This window comes from Portunus trituberculatus, chromosome 35, assembly GCF_017591435.1.
Source record: "Portunus trituberculatus isolate SZX2019 chromosome 35, ASM1759143v1, whole genome shotgun sequence".
Lineage (NCBI taxonomy): Eukaryota > Metazoa > Arthropoda > Malacostraca > Decapoda > Portunidae > Portunus > Portunus trituberculatus.
In genome coordinates, this window is record NC_059289.1 from 17,475,910 (window position 1) to 17,501,615 (window position 25,706).

The 25,706-nt window shown below is 38.2% G+C and overlaps 1 protein-coding gene across 2 annotated transcripts in view; it reads left to right on the top strand.

The window, feature by feature from the left end:
- The window catches only part of LOC123513225 (E3 ubiquitin-protein ligase hyd-like), a 51,024-nt gene that overhangs the window by 17,917 nt on the left and 7,401 nt on the right, over positions 1-25,706 (top strand). For both annotated transcript variants that reach the window (XM_045270294.1, XM_045270293.1), the window contains exons 20-32: positions 14,149-14,295; positions 14,553-15,655; positions 15,805-16,366; positions 16,576-16,735; positions 17,061-17,251; positions 18,275-18,496; positions 19,011-19,216; positions 20,493-20,709; positions 20,898-21,131; positions 21,977-22,213; positions 22,364-22,529; positions 22,660-22,795; positions 23,012-23,221. In XM_045270294.1, the coding sequence (XP_045126229.1) occupies positions 14,149-14,295; positions 14,553-15,655; positions 15,805-16,366; positions 16,576-16,735; positions 17,061-17,251; positions 18,275-18,496; positions 19,011-19,216; positions 20,493-20,709; positions 20,898-21,131; positions 21,977-22,213; positions 22,364-22,529; positions 22,660-22,795; positions 23,012-23,221 (3,791 nt within the window). The remainder of the gene's footprint in view (positions 1-14,148; positions 14,296-14,552; positions 15,656-15,804; positions 16,367-16,575; positions 16,736-17,060; positions 17,252-18,274; positions 18,497-19,010; positions 19,217-20,492; positions 20,710-20,897; positions 21,132-21,976; positions 22,214-22,363; positions 22,530-22,659; positions 22,796-23,011; positions 23,222-25,706) is intronic.

Genomic DNA, 25,706 nt, shown 5'->3' on the forward strand with positions numbered 1-25,706 from the left:
TATCCTTCTTGCTGGAAGTTTGCTCACATTCAACCTGTCCCTAAAAAGGTGACCACTCCAATCCTTCTAACTACCGCCCTATAGCTTTGATTTCCTGCCTTTCTAAAGCCTTTGAGTCTATCCTTAATAGGAAGATAATGAGGCATCTATCAGCTCACAACCTTCTCTCTGATTGCCAGTATGGTTTCCGTAAAGGCAGATCTACTGGTGATCTTCTTACTTTCCTAACTGAATCTTGGTCATCCTCTTTTAGGGACTTCGGTGAAACCTTTGCTGTCGGCCTTGACATATCGAAAGCCTTCGATAGAGTCTGGCACAAATCTTTAATTTCTAAACTACCCTCCTACGGATTCTATCCTTCTCTCTGTACCTTCATCTCCAGTTTCCTTTCCGATCGTTCTATTGCTGCTGTAGTAGACGGTCACTGTTCTTCCCTAAAACTATCAACAGTGGTGTTCCACAGGGTTCTGTCCTATCACCCACTCTCTTTCTATTATTCATCAATGATCTCCTAAATCTGACTCAATGCCCTATCCACTCCTATGCTGATGATACCACCTTGCATTATTCAACAGCGTTCAACAGACGCCCAACCCAACAACAATTAAATGACTCAAGGCGAGATGCTATAGGACGCCTAACTTCTGATCTTTCACTTGTTTCTGATTGGGGCAGAGAAAACCTGGTTTTGTTCAATGCCTCAAAAACTCAATTTCTACAACTATCTACTCGACATAACCTTCCAGACAACTATCCTCTCTTCTTCAATAACACTCAACTTCCCTCTCCTCTACATTAAACACACTCGGTCTATCCTTCACTAAAAATCTAAACTGGAAATTTCACATCTCTACTCTTGCTAAATCAGCTTCCAAGAAGTTAGGTGTCCTGTGGCGTCTTCGTCCATTTTCTCTCCCTCCCAGCTGCTTGCTCTGTACAGGGCCTCATCCGCCCGTGTATGGAGTATGGCTCTCATGTCTGGGGGATCCACACACAGCTTTACTAAACAAGGTGGAATCTAAAGCTTTTCGTCTTATCAACTCTTCTCCTCTAACTGACTGTCTTGATTCTTTAAGTCACCGCCGCAATGTTGCATCTTTATCTGTCTTCTACCGCTGTTTTCATGCTGTCTGCTCTTCTGAACTTGCTAACTGCATGCCTTCCCCCTCCTGCGGCCTCGCTGCACAAGACTCTCTACTTCTTCTCATCCCTATTCTGTCCATCTTCCTAATGCAAGAGTTAACCAGTATCTTCACTCCTTCATTCCCTACACTGGTAAACTCTGGAACTCTCTACCTGTGTCTGTATTTCCACCTGCCTATGACTTAAACTCTTTCAAAAGAGGAGTGTCAAGACACCTCTTACGTTAACTGGACCCTCCTTTTAGATTTTTTTGTTTTTTCTCTTTCTCCTACTTTCCTCTTAACAGGGCCTGGCAACCAGCGGGATTTTTTTTTTCCAACACTTTGTTTTCCCTTGGCCAGTGCCCTTGTAATGTAAAAAAAAAAAAAAAAAAAAAAAAATTCTCTCACATTCTTGCATTTATGTTCACAAAACAACATTTCTATTAGCTTTTTGGAGCTGGATCCAAGAATCTTTAACGTCAGAGCAACCTCTTGCAGCGAAATGGCATCCATGAACGCTTGGAGGAATGGTGACAAGGTTGCTTTCAGGTTGCTCTGAGGTTGCTGGGAACACCACCTCTGGAGGTGGTGCTACTGTCTTATATATGCATTTATGTTCACAAAACAACATTTCTATTAGCTTTTTACAAACCTTGCCCCAAGGAAGGATTGTTTTGTAATGCATAAAGTGAAATCTTACATGGAATACCAAAAAATAAAGCAGAGATGTGGTCTCCCGCGGCGACTAGGCTGCTGCTTCTTCTTGTGACCCTTTTAGCCTGCGTGTTGTCTTTCCCATGATATTTATTTCCAATCCTCTATTGCCTGCTATAATGGATATCATATCTTAGTATTCATATACGCTCATGCCATGAGGATAACCTCGACTCCATGGCACTGAGTGACAGTGAATTATTAATTAAATACCACGGTATTTCATTAGTAATTCACTATCACTCAGTGCCACGGAGTCAAGGTTATCCTCATGGCATGAGTGTATATGAATACTAAGATATGATATCCATTATAGCAGATAAGAGAGGAGTGAAAACATAAACATCATGATGAAAGTAACACGCAAGCAAAAGAGTCACAAGAAGAAGAAGAAGCTGCCGAGTGGCCTCAAGTCTCCCACTTCGTCTGTGGCTGATCTCATCTCTGCTTTATTTTTTGGTATTCCATGTAAGATTTCACTTTATGCATTACAAAACAATCCTTTCTTGGGGCAAGGTTTGCAAAAAGCTAATAGAAATGTTGTTTTGTGAACATAAATGCATATATAAGACAGTAACACCACCTCCAGAGGTGTGTTCAGCAATCAGATCAACCTGATAGTAACCTTGTCACCGTTCCTCCAAGTGTTCATGGATGCCATTTCGCTGCAGGAGGTTGCTCTGACGTTGTTAAAGAATCTTGGATCCAGCTCCAGGAGCTCTAGAGACAGAGGTGGGGAGCCAGCCAATCACAGCGAAACTACTGCGTTCGGTGCCTCACCCGGCAAAGTCAAACCCACAAAATTCGCTAAAACAGATGTGGTTGTACATTATGCGGATTTTTGGTCTAGCTTTATATAGTACGTTAAACTGGAAATTCGTTAAACGAAAGTTCGTTAAGCGGAGTATTACTGTACATACGTTAGTGTACATTAAAATGACTTAAATTAAACTGCCTAAATATTTAACTTCATAATTTTTACTTTCATTAAACCTTTCACTGTACTATGATGCACTCTCGCTTTGTTTGCTCTCAATGGAAGTTCAAGTTGGGTTAAACTTGTTAAACTCGGTTCGCTTAACGAAGGGTTTTTTAGGAACGTAACCCCTTCATTAGGTGGGGGTTACCTGTACAGTAATACTCCACTTAACGAACAGGATAGGGGGTGTCAAAGCTGTTCTTAGAGCGGAAATTGGTTAAGAGGACTTAATTTTCCCATAGGAAATAATGGAAATAGGGGGAATGCGTTCTGGGCTGGTTCCCAACATACCACATGAGTAAAAGAAGAAAAAAAAAAAAAAAAAATATATATATATATATATATATATATATATATATATATATATATATATATATATATATATATATATATGTTTCTATTAGCATTTTACAAGCCTTGCCCCTAAGAAAGGATTGTTTTGTAATGCATAAAGTGAAATCTTACATGAAATGCCAAAAAATAAAGCAGAGATGATGAGATTGGCCACAGACGGCGGAGACTCCAGCGACTTGGCCGCTTTTTCTTCTTGTGACCTTTTTAGCTTGGCGTGTTGTCTTTCACCACGATATTAACCCTTATGTTCTGGTGATTAAACTATTTTCCAATATCCCATGACGAGTAAAAATGGTAAACCTAGAAATTGTCAGAAGACTGTTTGAATACTAATAATTATTTTCTCTTTGTTATTCTGAATACAATGATGTACTTTCTAGCTCGATGTGACCTCTGAAAGTTTAGTTATTGCCTTATCAAGGATTCCTCCGCCCGCTGTGTGATCCGTCAAGCTGAAACAGCTCGGTGAGCGATGACACCATGGAAACACACACACACACACACACTCTCTCTCTCTCTCTCTCTCTCTCTCTCTCTCTCTCTCTCTCTCTCTCTCTCTCTCTCTCTCTCTCTCTCTCTCTCTCTCTCTCTCTCTCTCTCTCTCTCTCTCTCTCTCTCATCTTGGAAGAGAAATTGTACACTTCCAATGAGAGAGAGAGAGATCTTATTTTCTTTTCATATCAAGTTTCAAGCAAATAACATGTAGGTATCATTCTCTCTCTCTGATAGGAGTCCTCAAGACAAAAGAAAATCTAGTTAGAGAAATTGCAGAAAAAAAGAAAAATATATAAAATATAGACCAAGAAGAGAAAAAGAAGAAATGAAATCAGTCAAGGACCTACTGAAGAATCTAAATGACGAAGATAGGCAGAACTTGGAAGAGGAAGGAGAAGAAATAAACAGAATGGGACTATATCAAGAAGGAAAAATGAGACCAATTAAAATACTACTAAAATCACAAGCAGCAACAGAAGAAATATATAGAACAACCAAACTTAGAGAAACAGAAGGCTGCAAGGATATCTATATAAAGAAAAATAGAAATGAGGAAGAAAGGAAGAGATACAATGAACTGGAGGCAGCAGAAAGGGAAAAAAATAATGAAAGGTCAGAAGAGGAAAAAAAAGGCATTTTTTGGAGAATTCTAGGAGACAGGATAAGAAAATGGTATATAAATGAGAAGGAAGAGAAAAAAGTGGAACAAGTTTAACTAAAAATGATAAAGGCAAGAGACTAAAAATTATGTATACGAACATAGACGGTCTTTTATCAAGTAAATTAGAATTAAGAGATTACATAAATAAAGAAAATCCAGATATTGTATGCCTGGCTGAAACAAAACTAAATGAGGCAATCAAAATAGACTTGGATAATAGGTATAATGTATGGAGAAAAGACAGAGTGGGTAAAGGAGGAGTCATGATAATGTTAAGGAAGGAGATAGTGATAAACCAAGTGGAATGTGGGGAAGGAAAAGCAGAAGTATTGTATATTAAGATGCATATTAATAAAAAAGAGTTAACAATCATTGTAACATATGTGCCACCAAAAACAAATTCATGGACCAATCAAGAATATAAAGACATGATAGATGACACAATAAGGAGTCTAACGAGAATCGTTAAAGAAAGGAAAAATGTGATATTAATAGGAGATTTCAACTGTAAAGAAGTGGACTGGGAAAATTATGAAAGTTGTATGGGGGAAGAAACCTGGGGAGAAAGATTCTTGAACCTAATGATAGACAATATGATGGACCAGAGAGTAAAGGAATGCACAAGATTCAGAGGAAACGACGAGCCGGCGAGATTGGACCTAGTTTTACAAGGAGTATACAAATGAATGATGATATAAGATATAAGTGCCCATTGGGAAAGAGTGACCATGTAATATTAGAAATGTACATAGAAGAGGGAAAGGAAGATAGAGATGATTCATACAAAGGAGACCGATTAAATTACAGAAAGGCTGATATTGAGAATCTCAAGAACTATTTTGAAAACGTAAACTGGGAGGAGATGGAAAACTCAGAGACGATGCAAGAGAAGTATAACTTATTTTTGGAAATATACAAAACAGGAGTTAGGGAATATGTCCCAAAATATAGACCTTAAAGAAGGAAAGAAATATTGGTTTAATGCAAGGTGTGCTAGGGCAAAGGAGAAAAGAGATGGAGCATGGAAAAAGTGGAGGAGAAATAGAAATCCAGCAAATAAGGAAAACTTCAAGGCAGCGAGAAATGAATATGTTAAGGTGAGGAAGGAAGAGGAAAAGAACTTTGAAAAGGACATTGTTGAAAAGTGTATGGAGCAACCAAAATTGTTCTACAGATTCATAAATGGAAAAATTAGGCAAAAAGAAACAATAGAAAGATTAGAGGGAGAGAACGGGATGGTGGAAGACCCAAAAAGTATGGCAGAACTATTAAATAATAAATTCCAGGAGGTCTTTACTAAGGAATCCAAATTTAAAAGGCCACAGGGTAATAGAGAAACAGTCTATATGAAAGAGATTGAAGTAACCACGCTTGAAATAAAAGAGTTAATGAAGGAACTGGATGAAGAGAAGGCAATGGGACCAGATGAAGTCTTAGGCAGAATACTGAAAGAATGTAGGGAAGAACTAGCAAGTTCCATATACATCATAAAATGGTCAATAGAAAATGGAACAGTACCAGTAGAATGGAAAAGAGCTGAGGCGGTTCCCTTATACAAGAGCGGAAGGAAGGAAGAACCTTTAAATTACAGACTGGTATCACTAACTAGTGTAATATGCAAGATGTGTGAAAGAATGATAAAGAAACAATGGATCGAGTTTCTATTCTAGAATAGTTGATAGAGTACGAGAGAGAGAGGGATGGGTTGACTGTATTTATTTGGATTTAAAAAAGGCGTTTGACAAAGTGCCACGTGCAAGATTACTATGGAAGTTAGAGGAGCACATTGAGATGGATAGAAAATTATTTGAGGGGGAGAGAAATAAGGATGGTAGTTAAAGATATGAAGTCCAAGTGGAGAGCAGTAGAAAGCGGAGTGCCACAGGGGTCAGTATTGGCACCAATACTTTTCGTCATTTATATTAACGACATGCCAGAAGGTTTGAACAGCTACATAAATCTGTTTGCAGATGATACAAAACTGTGCAGAGTTATAAAGCAAAAAGAGGATTGTGAAATACTGCAAGAAGACCTAAATAAGATCTGGGAATGGAGTAAAAAGTGGGAAATGGAATTCAATGTGAACAAAAGCCATGTCATGGAAATGGGAAAGAGTGAAAGACGACCCGTGGGAATCTATAAGATGGGAGATGGAGTAGAACTGGAGAAAGTAAAAAAAGGAAAAGGACTTATGAGTGACGATGGAAGAAAACAATCAACCAGTAAGCCATATTGATAGAATTTTTTGAGAAACATATAATTTGCTAAGGAATATTGGAGTAGCATTTCACTACATGGACAAAGAAATGATGAAGAAATTGATAAGTACTATAATAAGACCCAGATTGGAATATGCAGGAGTAGTGTGGACCCCTCATAAAAAGAAACACATAAGGAAGCTGGAGAGACTATAAAAAGTGACTACAAGAATGGTTCCAGAATTTGAAGGGATGACATATGAGGAGAGACTAAAGGCTATAGATCTACCAACCATGGAACAAAGAAGGGAGAGAGGAGATCTGATACAAGTTTATAAATTGGTCAACGGAATGGACCAAGTGCATAATGAGAAACTGATCCTGAGAGAAGAATATGATGTCCGAAGCACAAGATCGCATAGTAAAAAGCTGAGAAAAGGAAGATGTCTGAGAGATGTTAAAAAATATAGTTTCCTGCAAAGATGTATTGAGACGTGGAACAGTTTAAATGAAAAAGTAGTGTCTGCAACGAGTGTGCATACTTTTAAAGTAAGATTGGATAAGTGTAGATATGGAGACGGGGCCACACGAGCATAAAGCCCAGGCCCTGTGAAACTACAACTAGGTAAACTAGGTAAATACATGAGAGACGCGGTCGAGGAAGGACGCAATACCATCGCTTCCGAGAATGAACTGATCTTCACTACCTTTGTTTGGGTTTGCAGTGGCCTGGGCGATTAGTGTGGACTCATTTTTTTCATGAATACTGCATTACTAAATCATGAGTGAGAAAGAGATTCCATCTAAATGCAGGTATGAGACACGGGAAAGAATGAAAGCTGATGATGACTATGTTGGTGAGGGAGAAAGAGCATTCGAAGGCTTTGATACGGCGCATACTTCACTATTTGATAGAGTGTTGACTATCGAACGTAAATTAGATAAATTGATAAAGGAGAGTATGGGAATGAAAGAGAATGAACAACAGGATAAAGAGCTCCAGAAATTGAAAGAAAGGATAAAAAGAGTGGAAGAAAACGAAATGAGGCTAAGAACAGAAAATGAAGAATTAAAAGTTGATGTAGCTAACTACAAGAAATTGATGGAAGAAGGACTCGGTAAAGCCAAGAAAGAAAAAGAGAAGCTGAAAGATCTAGTTAACAAAGAAGAAGAAAGAGTACAAGACGTGATTAAGAAAAGAAGTACAGGCATGGAGAATCCAAGATAAGAAAGACAAGGAATCATTTCAAGAAGTATTTCAAGAACAATTAAAAGAAAGAGATGAAAATATGACAAACAAAATGATAGGAGTCCTGAAGAAAAAAGAAAATTTAGTAAGAGAAATTGTGGAAAAAAAAGTGTAATTATTTTTGGACTGAAAGAAAAAGATATTAAATAGAGACCAAGAAGGGAAAAGGACGAAATGAAATCAGTAAAAGACCTACTAAAACATCTAAATGACGAGGATAGACAGAACTTAGAAGAGGAAGTAGAAGAAATCCATAGAATGGGACCATATCAAGAAGGAACAGTGAGACCAATTAAGATATTACTAAAATCACAAGCAGCAACAGAAGAAGTACTATATAGAAAAACAAAACTCAGAGAAATAGAAGGTTGCAAATATATATATATATATATATATATATATATATATATATATATATATATATATATATATATATATATATATAAAGAAAAATAGAAACGAAGAGGAAAGGAAGAGACACACCGAACTGGTGGCAGAAGCAAGAGAAAAATATAACGAAAAGTCAGAGGAGGAGAAGGAGGCATTTTTTTTGTAGAATTCTAGGAGATAGGATAAGGAAATGGTATATAAAAGAGAAGGAAGAGAAAAAAATGGAACAAGTTTAACTAAAAATGATAAGAACAAGAGATTAAAAATGATGTATACAAACATAGATGGGATTTTATCTAGTAAATTAGAATTAAGAGATTACATAAAGAAAGAACCAGATATTGTATGCCTGGTGGAAACAAAGTTAAATGAGGCAATAAAAATAGACATAGATATAAAGTATAATATATGGAGGAGAGATTGAGTGGGTAAAGGAGGAGGAGTAGTCATGATGATGTTAAGGAAGGAGATAGTGGTAAATCAAGTGGAGTTTGGGGAAGGAAAATCAGAAATACTGTACATTGATACATATTTGTAAAAAGGAGTTAACAATCATTGGAACATATGTGCCACCAAAAACAAATTCATGGACTAATCAGGAAGATAAAGACATGATAAATGACACAATAAGGAGTCTTACAAGAATCATTAAAGAAAGGAGAAAAGTGATAGTAGTAGGAGATTTCAACTGTAAGGAGGTGGACTGGGAAAATTATGAAAGTGGTATGGGGGAAGAAGCCTGGGGAGATAGATTCCTGAACCTAATGATAGATAATTTGATGGTCCAAAGAGTAAAGGAAAACACAAGATTGAGAGGAAACGATGAGCCAGCGAGATTGGACCTAGTTTTTACAAGGGATATACAAATAACGATGACATAAGATATAAGTGCCCATTGGGAAAGAGTGACCATATAATATTAGAAATGGATATAGAAGAAGGAAAGGAAGATAGAGATGAATCATACAAAGGAGACCGATTAAATTACAGAAAGGCTGATATTGAGAACCTCAAGAGCTATTTTAAAAACATAAACTGGGAGGAGATGGAAAACTCATTAACGGTTCAAGAGAAATATAACTTATTTTTGGAAATATACAAAACAGGATTCAAGGAATATGTCCCGAAATATAGACCTAAAGAAGAAGGAAAGAAAGATTGGTTTAATTTAAGCAAGGTGTGCTAGGGAAAAGGAGAAACGAGATGGAGCATGGAAAAAGTGGAGAAGAAACAGAAATCCAGAAAATAAGGAAAACTTCAAAACAGCAAGAAATGAATATGCTAAGGTGAGAAAGGAAGAAGAAAGGAACTATGAAAAGGACATTGTCGAAAAATGTAAGGAACAACCAAAATTGTTCTACAGATTCATAAATGGAAAAATAAGACAAAAGAGAAACAATAGAAAGGTTAAAAGGAGAGAACGAAATGGTGGAAGACCCAAAAAGTATGGCAGAACTGTTAAATAGTAAATTTCAGGAGGTCTTTACTAAGGAATCCAAATTTGAAAGACCACAGGGTAATAAAGAGACTGTCCATATGAAAGAGATTAAAGTAACCAAGCTTGAAAAAAAAAAAGTTGATGACGGAACTAGATGAGGAAAAGGCAATGGGACCGGATGAAGTCTCAGGCAGAATACTGAAAAAATGTAGGGAAGAACTAGCAAGTCCTATATACAACATCATAAAATGCTCAATAGAAAATGGAACAGTGCCAGTGGAGTGGAAAAGAGCTGAGGTGGTTCCCATATATAAGAGCGGAAGGAAGGAAGAACCTTTAAATTACAGACCGGTATCACTAACTAGTGTAATGTGCAAGATGTGTGAAAGAGTAATAAAGAAGCAATGGATTGAGTTTCTTGAAGACGACAAATTGTTATCAAATAGCCAATTTGGTTTTAGAAAAGGTCGGTCATGTGTAACAAATTTATTGAGTTTCTACTCTAGAATAGTTGATAAAGTACAAGAGAGAGAGGGATGGATTGACTGTATTTATTTAGATTTAAAAAAGGCGTTTGATAAAGTGCCACAGAAAGATTACTATGGAAGTTAGAGGAGAAGGGTAGCTTAAAAGGAAGCACATTGAGATGGATGAAAAATTATTTGAAGGGGAGAGAAATAAGGACGATAATTAAAGATATGAAGTCCAAGTGGAGAACAGTAGACAGCGGAGTGCCACTGGGGTCAGTATTGGGGCCAATACTTTTCTCGTATACATAAACGACATGCCAGAGGGAGTGAACAGCTACATAAATTTGTTTGCGGACGATGCAAAACTGTGCAGAGTCATTAAACAAAATGAGGATTGTGAAATACTACAGGAAGACTTAAACAAGATCTGGAAATGGAGTAAAAAATTGGAGATGGAATTCAATGTGGACATAAGCCATGTCTTGGAAATGGGAAAAAGTGAAAGACGACCAGTGGTAATCTATAAGATGGGAGATGGAGTAGAACTAGAAAAAGGAAAAAAGGAAAAGGACTTAGGAGTGACAATGGAAGAAAACAATCAACCGGTAAGCCATATTGATAGAATTTTCAGAGAGACATATAATTTGCTAAGGAATATTGGATTAGCATTTCACTATATGGACAAAGAAATGACGAAGAAATTGATATGTACTAAAATAAGACCCAGATTGGAATATGCAGGAGTTGTGTGGATCCCCCATAAAAAGAAACACATAAGGAAATTGGAGAGACTGCAAAAAATGGCTACAAGAATGGTTCCAGAATTTAAAGGGATGACATATGAGGAGAGACTAAAAGCAATGGATCTACCAACCCTGGAACAGAGAAAAGAGAGAGGGGATCTGATACAAGTTTATAAATTGATTAATGGAATGGATCAAGTGGATAATGAGAAACTAATCCTGAGAGAAGAATATGACATCAGAAGCACAAGATTGCATAGTAAAAAGCTGAGGAAGGGAAGATGTCTGAGAGATATTAAGAAATTTTGTTTCCCGCAAAGATGTGTTGAGATATGGAACAGTTTGAGTGAGGAAATGGTGTCAGCAAAGAGTGTACATAGTTTTAAAGAAAAAATGGATAAGTGTAGATATGGAGACGGGGCCACATGAACATAAAGCCCAGGCACACCTGCGTCTCCGTGAGCCACTCTGGGTTCTCAATACGATGTTTGGAGTCTGTTCTCCATCACCACTATCTCTGTCTTCTCTCTGTTCTGAGATAACAGGTGGATCCTTTGAATCATTTTCCGAGTCTTCACTACTGCTGTCTTCACTTTCTTTAGTTTCTTCCTTCATAATCACTGTCACTGTAGTCAGGCTCAGAAGCACTGCTGAATAAAAATTATCTGTCTTGTTCCATAGTGAGCTATAAACTGAGACGTCCCTTCGCTCTTATCAGGGTGCTTTCGACACGGCAGGTCGCTGGGGTTGCCAAGTGTCGCCCTCAAAATGAGAGAATAGCTTCGTTACCCCTAAATATACAGAGCTAGTGGCAACACTACGGGTGGAAAAAGAAGCCAGATATTTCCACTCGCCATCTGACTCGAGAAACCGCGCGTGGAGCTCAAACATGAGGTGCGAAAATTCTTGATTACGGGAATGATCGCGTCGCTACAGACGCACTGATGCAATCGTTGATATACAATTGCCGGAACATAAGGGTTAAATTTGTTTTCACTCCTCTATTGCCTGCTATAATGGATATCATATCTTAGTATCCGTATACAGTGCTTACTCCAATTTTGCGAGTTCAAATTTTGCGATACGCCAATTTTGCGACCAAGGACCAAAAATTGCCATATTTAAAAGTTCCTCATCTTGCTCCTTTCTCCCGGTATTGCGAGTGGTGGCGGGAGAGAGAGCATTCCCACAAATTATATATTACTGTATTATATAGGCAATATTTTATTAATTTATTCATATTTATCATATTATACTAAATTATTATCATATTTATATTATATTTATCATTGTTTGGTGGTTTTTGGCTAGTTTTCATAAAAATTTGGCGGTAATTCAACGAAGCTCATCTGGCAACACTGCCCCACTCCCTCCTGCCTTCCATTTGTTTACGTACACCTCCACGGAGTTCTCTCTGCAAATTTGGAGGAAGCCTTGTGCTCGACTTTGTGCGACATGGCGCCACCAACCAAGAAAAACATTAGGCTAACTTTGGAGCAGAAGATGAAGATAATTAAGATGAAAAGAGATGGAAAAAGGAACTGTGATATTTCCAGAGAGTTTGGTGTGGGAGAATTAACTGTGAGAATGGTGTTTAAAAACAGTAAGAAAATTGAAAAAGCTGTAAAAACCTATGGTGGACAGATTTTTTATTCTCGTAGCCATTGTACAAACACTGTGATCATTCATATGGAAAGATACCTGGGTCAATATATATGTGATATAAATATGGGCAAAATATTAGGAAAATATTGAAAAATTAGGCGACCATGGATGAGGGGTCCGCCATATTAAATTTTTCCCATAGGAATAATACTTCCAATTTTGCGATTTCCAAATTTGCGACTCACAATGCCGTCCCATTTCTCGCAAAATTGGAGTAAGCACTGTTCGCTCATGCCATGAGGATAACCTGGACCCCGTGGCAGTGAGTGATAATGAATTACTAATAAAATACCGCGGTATTTCATTAGTAATTCACTATCACTCACTACCACGGAGTCCAGGTTATCCTCATGGCATGAGCGTATAAGAATACTAAGATATGATATCCATTATAGGAGGCAATAAAGGAGTGGAAACAAATTTAATATCGTGGTGAAAGACAACACGCCAAGCTAAAAAGGTCACAAGAAGAAGAAGAAGCGGACAAGTTGCTGGAGTCTCCGCCGTCTGTGGCCAATCTCATCATCTCTGCTTTATTTTTTTGGTATTCCATGTAAGATTTCACTTTATGCAATACAAAACAATCCTTTCTTGGGGGCAAGGTTTATAAAAAGCTAATAGAAATGTTGTTTTGTGAACATATATGCATATATAAGACAGTAACACCACCTCCAGAGGTGGTGTTTCCACCAACCTCAGAGCAACCTCGTCACCGTCCCTCCAAGCGTTCATGGAAGCCATTTCACAGCAGGAGGTTGCTCTGAGGTTGTTAAAGAATCTTGGATCCAGTTCCAGGAGTGCTAGAGACAGGCGGGGAGCCAGACAATCAGAGCGAAGCTGCCACGTTCTGTCCCTCACCCGACAAATTCAAACCCACAAAATTCGCTAAAACAGATGTGGTTGTACGTTCTGCGGACTTTTTGGTCTAACTTTATATAGTACGTTAAACCGGAAATTAGTTAGATGAACGTTCATTAAGCAGAGTATTACTGTACTAGAATTAAGCAGAGTATTACTGTACTAGAATTGTATTTAAAGTAAAGGGAAAAGCAAGAAATAATAAGAGAAAGCAAAAATTAATATGAGAGAACAACAAAACAAAGAATACGTAAACACAACACTCACTGTGTCACTGCCTTCACTACTCACACCACAGTCGGTCACCATCTTCCTCTGAGCTTTATCACTTTATCAAAAATCCACATATCAAAAATAACCCCACATGCAGAAGAAGATGAAAGACATTTTGGGGCCATCTTAGTGAATTATAGGCAGATTGAAGAGATTCCGTCTGTACTCAGTGCTGGCAGACTGCAAATGAGGCACAAGAAGAACGGAACTCCCACTATCAGCCAGCCGCAGAACTCTCTGGCGCGCAGTTTGAAATTGCGTCTGGCTCTCAGTTTGAAAATGCAGTTGGGCCAAATCGCGTATAAGTAAACCGATCACGCAAATTAGATTAATTATAATATTTTTTCAGTCGCGTTATAACAAAAACGCATAAGTAAAACACGCGTAAATTGAGTTACCTGTATTAAGTTACTTGTGTCTTGAAAGTATCTTGTGTACAAGTTTCTTAAAACCTAGTAGAATATGTCTAAGATTCTCAAAACTTCTGCATTTAGATTGACCGGAGATCATTGTGCCGATTGGTACGTGTATTTCCAGGTGTTTGAGTCACTGATCCCTGTGGCAGTGACGGAACTCTGTGATGCTGCTGATGCTCTCATGCTTCCTGTGCGCCTCAACTATGTCAAGCCAACTGCTCCTTTCCCTCTCACCTCTACCCATGTGGATGCAAATCATGGCTGTAAGGTTAGTATTTCTTGGTTATCTATTTCACCTCATCAGGAGACCAAAATCCAAAATATCCTCTTCCAATTTGTGTGGGTGGTGACACCACAATAGATAAATGAAGGCCTGAGGTTTGACTTGAAATAAAATGCATGAAAATGATGAGGTGATGATACCTTAAGGGATCATCAACTCATTTTGGCTTCATTTTGATGTCATGTTGTTCACTGATGAATATTGCTTTGCATGTTCAAGAATACTTATATTCATCTGAACAGGAGATGTTTGAAGTGGAACCACTGCAAAGATATCACCATCGCTTTGGGGGAGGTAGCATGGAGCAGCCATCCACCTCGACCAGCAGTAGCAGAGGTGGAAGTGTTAGCATGAGTGGTGCACCTGGGGAGGAAGTAGAAGAGGGAGGTGAAGAGGAGGTGGCACCTAGCATGTCACGACCTGGACCAGCACCTGCGTCGAGGTCACGAAGGACTCGACCTGACCACATCCTCCCTCCTCAAGTTGATGATCATGATAATGAAGGTGGCAGTGAAAGAGATGATGCAAATGAGCGTTCTGAACAAGAAGGTGATGGTGTTGCTGAAGTGGAAGGGGGAGAATCAGACATGGAACTGGATCTTTTAGCAGAATCTGACAGTGACAGTGATGACAACCAATCTGCTGTAGATAACACTTCTGCACAGAGGTCAGTTCAGACTGGTGCGACAGCTGGCAGTGATGGTGAAGATGACTCTGGGGAATCATCGCCCGGGGAAGATGAGGACGATGAGAGTGAAGCAGCTGAAACTGATGAATTTGACTCTGCAGAACTATTATCTGATGAACAGCTGGAGAGGAGAGGAAACACCTCTTCCACAGCACGTAACATTGCTCCCCACAATCTCCAGTGGGCGGTTAGAAATCCAAGGGATACCAGTTCACGTTCAGGAGGAACCACCGGAGGACCAGCAGCAACAGGCTCCTCAAGTACAACATCAAGTGGTCTGATATATATTGATCCAACATCACTCAGGCATGGTCCAACATCCAGCTCCTCTGTGACTCCTTCTTCCCATGAACCAGTCAGCTTGGCCACCACAAACAACACTCTGGCCAGAGCTTTTACCATTGTTGTTAGGCAAATGAGTTCACTCTTAAGTCTAGCTTGTGATTTAGTAAGAGATGGAGTCTTGACCTCTAGAACACCAGGAGGAGGAGCAGGGGCAAGCAGCATTCCTGGCAGCAGTGGAAGCAGCACCACTGCCAATCAGATCTGCTTGACGCCCACCATCATATCGGCTCTGCTCAAGCAGGTGGATGCACGCCTCCAGCCGACATGGGACTGGTTACTAAGTCTGATGGACTCAACAGAGTCTCAACTGAGGTGAGTTTTTCAGTGGTATTTCTAGAATGGATATCATCGGGTGCTAGATTGGTTAGGAATTACTTGTCTTCTGATAGACATGTAATGCTTTGATGTTATTTGGGATCTTTATTTTCATGTTTCAATTAAAACTGTGATTTTGCTTACAGATTTGGCCGTGAGTTGAACCAGCTGATTGAAGGCAGTGGTGGAGGAAGCACATCCACATCTACATCAGCCCCTGCAGGGATTCCAGCATCTCGGCCCCGGGAGCGAAGTGCCGGCAGGACAGGACTCTTCATCAGAGACCCTCTTACGGGACCCTTGTCCAGATACCAGAGTGCCAGGAGGGGTGCCCGTGCTGTGACCAGTACTGCAGACCCCCAAAATGCCAGAAGGGATACGCTGTCATATGTTGTGTCCCTCCTTAGAGCACATAAGAATGAACATTGTGATACATTACCAGACATAGATGTTGGCTCACTGAAACATATAGCATATGTCTTCGATGCACTCATCAGTTACCTTCGCTGCTGTGAGAGTGACAGCAGTGCCCACATAGATTCTGGTGGAGCAGAGTGTACTGGCTTTTCTTGGGAGCGGGATGAAAATGAAAATGAAGATGACATGGATGATCTCCCTTCCATCACTCCATCAGCTGGGGACAGTGAGTCAACTGATGAAGACTCAAACCTTTCCAATTCAAGAGGAAGGAAACACACCTTCTTTCAGGTAAGGCATGTCATTTTCTTTTTCAAGGGTAACTTTAGTACAAATCATGTTTGCACTGAATTGGATGAAGCATTGTTGTAGATAGTTTGAGTGCCAACTTTCACTAATTATATTAGATCTGAATTACTGATTATTTTTACTTTGAGTGCTAGAACTAGGTAATATAATAGGATGATGTACTGAAATGTAATATTGCTTTGTCTTTATAGAGATCCCAGTCTACTTTGTGTCTGGGATCTCTGGGCCCAGATGTCTTCAGCACCAGCCTGCAGGAAGCACTGCCTCTGGCTGACAAGCCTCATCTCCTTCAACCCAATGCTCGCAGAGAAGAACTTTTTGGCATTCCACGAGCACACTCGCACAGTTCTGGTAAGGGCTGTCTAGATTCTGTGAAATGAATGTATGAATTGTAGAAATGAGTGAAAGGATGTAGAAGGGACAGTACATTATACCTGGTAAGGAAGGCAGTATGAAATGGGAGGTAGTAGAAATGATGATATACTTAAGTTTTGATCTCTTGGAAAGGACTACATACAAATGGGAAAAAAAGGGGAAAAAAATGCCCTATGTGTTTGAAGATCACTCCATATGAAATAGGAATAGAGTTATGAATACAGGTGTGGGAGCTGCAATCTGCAATGATAGCAGTTAAATTAGTGTTTTTTTTTTTGTATCAAATCATTATGTGTTGCAGGGACTGAAACAAGAACACCATTGGACACTCCACTATCTCGTCTTGGTGTGCTGGACAACTTGCACATGGTTGGCCCCTATCCACCCACACCTCCGCAGTCTTATGCTCATATGTTGGGATCTGTGCGAACTGTGGACCACCAGCCAACTGACCTCTCTGTTTATTCGAGTGGACACATGAGAGACATCAAGGTACTAATAACTAATGCTTCACCTGTTCAGTTTATAATACAATATGATTATTATAGATGTCTGATATATCAGATATGATTTTGTTACTATGTGTTCATCAGGATGAAGATATGTACAATATGATTATTGTGAAAGGGTGGTGAAGGGATACACAGGCTGTGGATGAGTACTTTATTCCTGACTAGTTTCGCTGTTATAGCTTCTTCATAGGAAATGATGGCTCACAGGCCAAGCTGTACAGTTATATAGGATTCCAGAGGATCCCAGACGGTATCGGGTACGGCATGGCTCTCGCTGATTGGTCCTTAAAGAACACGGGACTTTCTCTGCCTTCTGCTGCTACCTTGGCGGCTGCCTCCACCCACACTACATCGCCTGTTCTCTTGTTTAAATTCTCTTTGTTCAGGGTAATATACATGGCTTCCCATGCCTTCCTGTGTTGTTTTGAGAGATTGTTCTTTAACATTTTTGCTTCACTCCACTTTGGTAAATGTCCTTTCTCATCAACATGATTCACTAATGCGCTACTTGTTCTGTGGTGCCTGACGCTTTAGTGAATCATGTTGATGAGAAAGAACATTTACCAAAGTGGAGTGAAGCAAAAATGTTAAAGGACAATCTCTCGAAATAACACAGGAAGGCATGGGAAGCCATATATATTACCCTGAACAAAGAGAATTTAAACAAGAGAACAGGCGACGTAGTGTGGGCGGAGGCAGCCGCCAAGGTAGCAGCAGAAGGCAGAGAAAGTCCCACGTTATTTAAGGACCAATCAGCGATAGCCGTGCCGTACCCGATACTGTCTGAGATACTCCGGAATCCTATATAACTCTACAGCTTGGCCTGTGAGCCATCATTTCCTCTGAAGAAGCTATAACAGCGAAACTAGTCAGGAATAAAGTACTCATCCACAACCCGTGTATCCCTTCACCACCCTTTCACAAGTTGTCATTATGTTCTTCAATATGACTATTATAGATGTCTGATATATCAGATATGATTTTGTTACCATTTCTTCCTCAGGATGAAGATATGAGTGAAGATAGTGGAGAGACTTCACAAGAGAGAGCTCCAATTATTGTTTCCCCAAGGCGAACTGGAAGTAGTCTTGCTGAAGGTATGAGTGACCACACCAACAATGCTGCTGGTCACTTTTCCTCCGAATCTACGCCAGCTAGAGCCAGTGTTAAAAGTGTCATTGTGAGAGTTGGATCATCACCAGTGTCAAGTGCATTCAAGTCTGAGGTAAGCAGAATGAACTAAACATGTAGTATTATATAGTATGGGGAAGATGAATGATGAAGAAAGTCCTAAATTTGATGATAAAGTTATTAAAAGTATTGCAAGTTGATTTGGTATACTAGATCTTCCTGATGACTTGTTGAATATTGTTTTTTGTGTATTTATTTTATTTCTACTTTGTTACATTTTCCTACTATTCATGATTGTTCATTGAGGGAACTTCATATTTATATCAGTTCCCTGATTTTCCTTCTGACCTTATAAATAATTCAACAGTATCAAAGAAAATAGATTATGCCTATGCTAAATAAACAGGTTAATAGATGAAATATTACTTAATGCAATTTAGAAACGTGAGGTAAATCATGGTTGACCTTGGATGGATTTTTTTTTTCTTTCTTTTTAGTAGGAAACAAGAGGTGTTTTTAGTCTTTATTACTCTATCATTTTTGCTTTATTTTTCAGTTTATTTATATCTTTATTTTATGATGGTAAATGTTTAACTTTTGTCTGATAGGGAAGCACATCTTCATCCCTGGCACCAAACCTGGCCTCCACTTCCACCACTTCCTACTCCTCTGGCTGCATCGGTGGGCGGGGTGGAACAGACCTGCTGGTTGTTCCCTTGGATGGCCGCAGCAGCCGTGGCTCTGAAATGGGCGTCCACACTCCTCATGATGTGTCAGCAAATGTTACCATTGATACCACACATGACCAAATGAAGTGAGCAGTGTATCCTGATGTTATTAGTTTGGAATTATGAAAGATTTCTAATTTCAGGCAACCCCCGCTTAATGAATGGGTTATGTTCCTAAAAAACGTTCATTGTGCGAATTTTCGTTAAGCAAACCAGTTATAACAAGTTTGACTCCTGACTTGAACTTCCATTGAGAGTAAACAAAGCAAGTGTTCATCATAGCACAGTAAAAGGTTTAATGAAAGTAAAAATTATGAAGTTAAACATTAAAGCAGTTTAATTTAAGACAAAGTCATTATAATGTACAGTAATGTATGTATGTATGTAAGTAACTTATAATGTTGATGATCTTAAAATTATGAAGGGAGGGAGAGTGGAGTGGGAAAGACGCTAGCCGGCAACCTGTGGAATGTAAACAAAAGGCGCATCATTGTACCGCATACAAAACTTATGTACCACATTTCCACAAGGCTTTCCATTTTATCCATTGCAGAGTCATGAGTTCAGGTGGTTCTTTTAGCTTGCAAGGAAAATACGGTCTCACCAGCCTTCTTAATAGAGTCTGCTGACTTGAAAATAGTAGAGACAGTAGATGGAGTCAAGCTATGGTGGCGAGCAATGCTATTAGTTTTCTGGCCTCTCTCATGTCTGTGAATAATATCCAGCTTCACTTCGAGAGTAAGAGACTTCCTTTTCTTCTTAGCAACACTAGGCGACATTGCAGGGTTGGTTGCAGGGCGTTTCGATGGCATGTTGAGCGTGAGATGACGAGCTGGTGCTGGTGTTTTTGTTTTGAACTTAGAGCGGGGAGAGGTAGGGGAGTGAGTGGTGCACGTTTTGTCCACGAGAGGCACTGGTGTATTCAAAAGCCTGTCAGCTTGTGTGATACGGCGGGGGTTTCAAACTTGGAAAAAATTACCTGGATAAAATTTTGTTAAAGCAAGTTTGGTGTTCGTTATACGACCAGATGGTTGTAAAAGGAAACATTCGTTGTAGCTAAATTTCGTTGTGTGAAAGTTCGTTAATTAAGCAGGGGTTGCCTGTACTGTGATGGTAAACTCTGGAACTCCCTGCTTGTTTCTGTATTTTCATCTTCCTATGACCTGAATTCACTTAAGAGGGAGTTTTGAAGACATTTATCACATTCTTTTGGGTAACTCTCTTGGATCTGCTGGGTGACTGGCATCTAAGTGGGCCTTTTATTTTGATAATTTTTGTTGTCCTTACATAAAAAGAAAACAGTTTGCCATTGCATTGAGTTATGTTATGTATCTTTGAAACTAATCATTTGTAACTTTTCAGGCCGACTTTGTTGAGAAATGGAGTGACTCAAGATTTGCTGTTGGGTCGTTGGCGGCTGACATTGGAGTTGTTTGGAAGAGTGTTTATTGATGATGTTGGTGCTGAGCCGGGCTCCATAATTGCCCAGCTAGGGGGCTTCCCTGTAAAGGAGGCAAAGTTTAGAAGAGAAATGGAGAAGCTGAGAAATTGCCAGCAACGAGACATGAATCTCACAAAGGTGAAAATTTGTTTTTATTTAATTTTGCACATATAATTATTTTCTATATGCAGTGAATAATTGAACAATAATAATGAACACCTAATTTTGTTTTGCATTTCTCCATTTTATTTTATTTCATTTTGTTTATTTGTTTATTTATTTTTAAAATTTTTTTATTAATTAATTTTTTTATTCTCACTCTCCAGATTGACCGTGAAAGAGGACAGCTAATTGCTCAGACATTCAAGGAGCTCAACACACAATATAATAACTACCACAGGCGAGGCACACAGTCTTCCCCACCCTTAGCTGTGAATCGTGTCAAAGTAACATTCCGAGATGAGCCTGGGGAAGGGTCAGGGGTGGCCAGGTCATTCTACACAGCAATTGCTGAAGCTCTCCTTTCTGGTGAAAAGCTTCCTAATCTAGAGCCTTGTCAGGTAAGAGTAAGGGATGTATACATAAGGTACTCCAGAATATACACATGGTTAGTGTAAATCAAGTTTTATTTTGACGAGTTTCAATTTTCAATAATAGTATAACCCTTTATGAGTATTATTTTATTCTGAGTTAGAATTCTTGAGGGGAAAGTATATGACACCAAGTTTATAAGATATTTTTTGGATTTTTCATGTCTCAATATTAGATTCAAATTAGTGAAAGGTAGTATATATATATATATATATATATATATATATATATATATATATATATATATATATATATATATATATATATATATATATATATATATATATATATATATATATATATATATATATATATATATATATATATATATATATATATATATATATATATATATATATATATATATATATATATATATATATATATATATATATATATATATATATATATATATATATATATATATATATATATATATATATATATATATATATATATATATATATATATATATATATATATATATATATATATATATATATATATATATATATATATATATATATATATATATATATATATATATATATATATATATATATATATATATATATATATATATATATATATATATATATATGGAGATATTTGATATTTTCTTTAAGTAATTTTTTATTAGACTCAATTAGCTGACATGTGCAGGATTATTACTGAAACAAAAGTTACATTTCTGACCGTAGATTTTTGTTCCGAGCTTTATTCCTTTGAATGAAGGTTTGATCTTAGATTACTGTTGCTACATGTGCATTGTTCAAGTTTTCTTTAATTGAATTTAGCAAATGCTCTTCATCAGGTTGGTTTATCTGTGGTAAGATACAGCTTATATGGGCAGTACAAAGGACGGGACAGAGATCGCCGTCAGGGAGCATCATCGTCTCGATTACTACAGAGAAGAGAGTCCCGAAAGACTCTTTCTGTTGATGCTCGGCCATTTTACATGACTGGGGAAGGAACAAGCAATGAGCACCTGCCTTCCAATGTGCTGCAGCTGGGAGAGGCTCTCTTCCCTAAAGTTCAGAACCTGAGACCAGTGAGTATTTGAAGACTTCCTCAGGCATATTATGTATTCTAACAATTATTTTTCACAATTGATCATAAATATTAGCAATGACAAAGAAACACATTGTTTTTTTTAGGGACAGCAACTACCTTTACTACCTATTTTCCCCATTTTCTCTAGTCATTAGCCAGTAAGATCACTGGAATGTTGCTGGAGTTGACTCATGCACAACTGCTGCTGCTGTCTGCCAGTGAAGATGCACTACGCCAAAAAGTGGATGAAGCAGTGGACTTGATACTTGCCCAGGGTCGAGATCACACACCAGAATATTCCCCTTCACATCAAGGTAAGTTGAAGCACATCCTGCTTTACAGTAGAATTTTTGTGAATTATGCACTAAAAGGTGTAATGGTGGAAAATTTTCAAGCAGGTTTTATAAATTCAGATTGCATAGCAAACTCTTTCCTTTGATTCAGATACAGATGAAGGTGGAGAAGAGCCTGAGGATGCCAGTGCTCCTTTATTCTATCAGCCTGGCAAGAGGGGATTCTACTCTCCAAGGCAAAGCCGCCCAGGCCTCGAAAGACTTAATGCATTCCGTAACGTTGGAAGGTTAGTATAATTAAGTGATTGTATAGGTGCTTATGCCTCATTGCTGTCATTTTCCTGTTGTCCTTCTTTATGTCCCTCTGAAATAATACATTTCCATACCATGCACTTTTGATTGCTCTGTCTTATTTATGTGTCAGTCTTTAATTGAGGTTGGGAGAACATTTTCTCAGTTCTCTCTTTCTCAAAATACTTATATATTTCTTTTTATCCTGACAGACTTCTTGGGTTGTGTTTGCTACAAAATGAATTGTGCCCCATCTACTTGAACCGTCATGTCCTTAAGTATATTCTTGGACGACCAATCCGCTTCCATGACCTGGCCTTCTTTGATCCTGTGATGTATGAGAGTCTACGTAAGCTGGTGCTGGATGCAGAAAACAAAGATACTGGTACTGATGTCTTCAAAGCACTGGATTTGACATTTAGGTAACATTGGCAGTGGCAGCTTGTAATTTTTTATTTTTGTGTGTCCATATAATTTTGTAAATATTATCTGAAAGTATAGGAGTTAAGATGCATGAGTGACAAATAAAAGTGGAATAGGATAACTTGCAAAACAGTGTGTGTGTGTGTGTGTGTGTGTGTGTGTGTGTGTGTGTGTGTGTGTGTGTGTGTGTGTGTGTGTGTGTGTGTGTGTATTTACCTAGTTGTATTGTACAAGGTTTGAGCGGGTCTCTTAGTGTCCTGTCTCCATGTTTCCATCTGTCTAATTTTTTCCTTAAAGTTATGCACATTATGTGCTGTAACAACTTCATTATTCAATGCATTCCACTTCACCGTTCTGTGTGGAAAACTATTTTCCAATATCTTTCACACACTGCCTCATCCTGATCTTCTTTACATGTCCTCTTGTCCTTTTATCTTTTTCTGTCACCAGCACCAGGTGTTCCTTGTCTATCTTTCCAATGCCATTGACTATCTTGTACATTGTTATTAGGTCCCCATGTTCTCTTCTATCTTGTAAGGTTGATAGTTCCATTTCCTTCAGTTGTTCTTCATATGTTAGGTCCTTTAGTTCCAGCACCATCTTTGTAGCAATCATCTGTATCCTTTCTAATCTTCTTATATCCTTTTTAGAGCATGAAGATCACACCACTGCTGCTTATTCCAGCTTTGGACGTATCATACTTGTGATTATTTTTTCATCATATCTTTGTCCATGTAATGAAATGCCATTCTTATATTAGTCAACATTTTATATGATATTCTAAATATCTTGCTTATGTGTTTTTTGGGGCTCATATTTTCCTGTATAATCACTCCCAGATCTTTTTCTCCTTAGCCTTCATTATTTGTTCCTCTCCCATCAAATAGTTCCATACTGGTCTTCTTTTGCTCTTTCCTAGTTCCATTATGTGACATTTTTTGGCATTAAACTCCAATTTCCACTTCTTACTCTACTCATAGATTTTGTTTATATAATCCTGTAACAGCAGACAGTCCTCCCTGGTTTGATAACTCATAGCAGCTTTGTATCATCAGCAAATAAATTTATATAACTGTTTACCCCAATGTGAATGTCGTTTACATAAATCTGAAACATAATGGGGGCTAACACTGACCCTTGTGGCACTTTGCTTGTTACTTTACCCCAAGATGAGTATGTATCTTTTATCACAGTTCTTATTTCCCTATCCTTCAAGTAATCTCTTGTCCATTCTAGCAAAGTTCCTCGCTGTCCTCCTATGTTGTCTAGTTTCCAAAGTAGTCTTCCATGAGGGACTTCATCTAAAGCCTTTTTTATATCCAGATATACTGTGTCCACCCCACCATCTCTGTTCTCCAGTCCTGCAATAACTCTCTTGAGTAGAAGCTTAATAAGTATGATACACATGACCGCCCTGTCCTGAACCCAAATTATCTGTTCAATATGACTTGTTCTCTTCTAGATATTTAACCCGTTTTTCTTTGATAAGTGTTTCATACAACTTCCCCAAAACACTTGTAAGTGACACTGGTCTGTAGTTTAGTGGTTCAGTTGCCTTTCTTATAGATATCGGCATTACGTTGGCTCTCTTCCATTCTAGTGGAACTTTCCCTTCATTTATTGAATTTGTAGTTATTTCCCAAATTGGATCCAGTAGTTGCTCTTTACATTCTTTTAACACCCAGCCTGATACACCATCTGGCTTGCTTTTCTGACATCCAACTTATCCAATAATCTTCCAATATCCTCCTTGTGCACTGTGATTTCCTGTAATCCTTGGCAATTCAATGTCCTATTAGGTTCTGTGAAATCATCATCTGCAGTGAACACCATTTTGAAGGTCTCATTCATTATTTCACACATTTCTTTCTCTGCTTGGTATGTCTTCCTTCCTTTAATTATTTTTCTATTGTTTCCTTGTTCTTCGTTTTGCCATTTATAAACTTGTAGAAAAGTTTGGGTTTGTCTTTGCTTTTATTCACCACGTCTTTCTCAGTTTCTTTCTTCCTCTCTTCTTACTCATATATTAATTTCTCGCATCCCTATATTGCCGTCTGTTACTGTCATTTCTCTATTTTATGATTTTCTTCCAAGCTTTATCTTTTCCCTTTTTACCTCCTATGCATCTAGTATTGTACCAAGTGTGTATTGTTTTCTTTACTCTATAAAAAGGTACATATTTTTTTACTTCTTCATTATATTTCTAAGAATATTTCATATTTCCCTTGTATTGTCTTTTTGTACATAATATTTCTCCACTCAATATCAGCAAAAAAGATTCTTAACTTTTCAAAATCTGCTCTTGCATGATTTAATTGCTCTCTCCTTTGTAGTCATCTTTGTAACTTATCCCATCCTAGTCTTGTATTTGCATCTCTAATGTCCCATGATCACTTCTTCCCATTGGACTAAGGTATTGTGTGATTGGAGGGGGCTCTGATTTCTTTGTGAATACTAGGTCAAGAAACAATGGTTCTTCTTCCC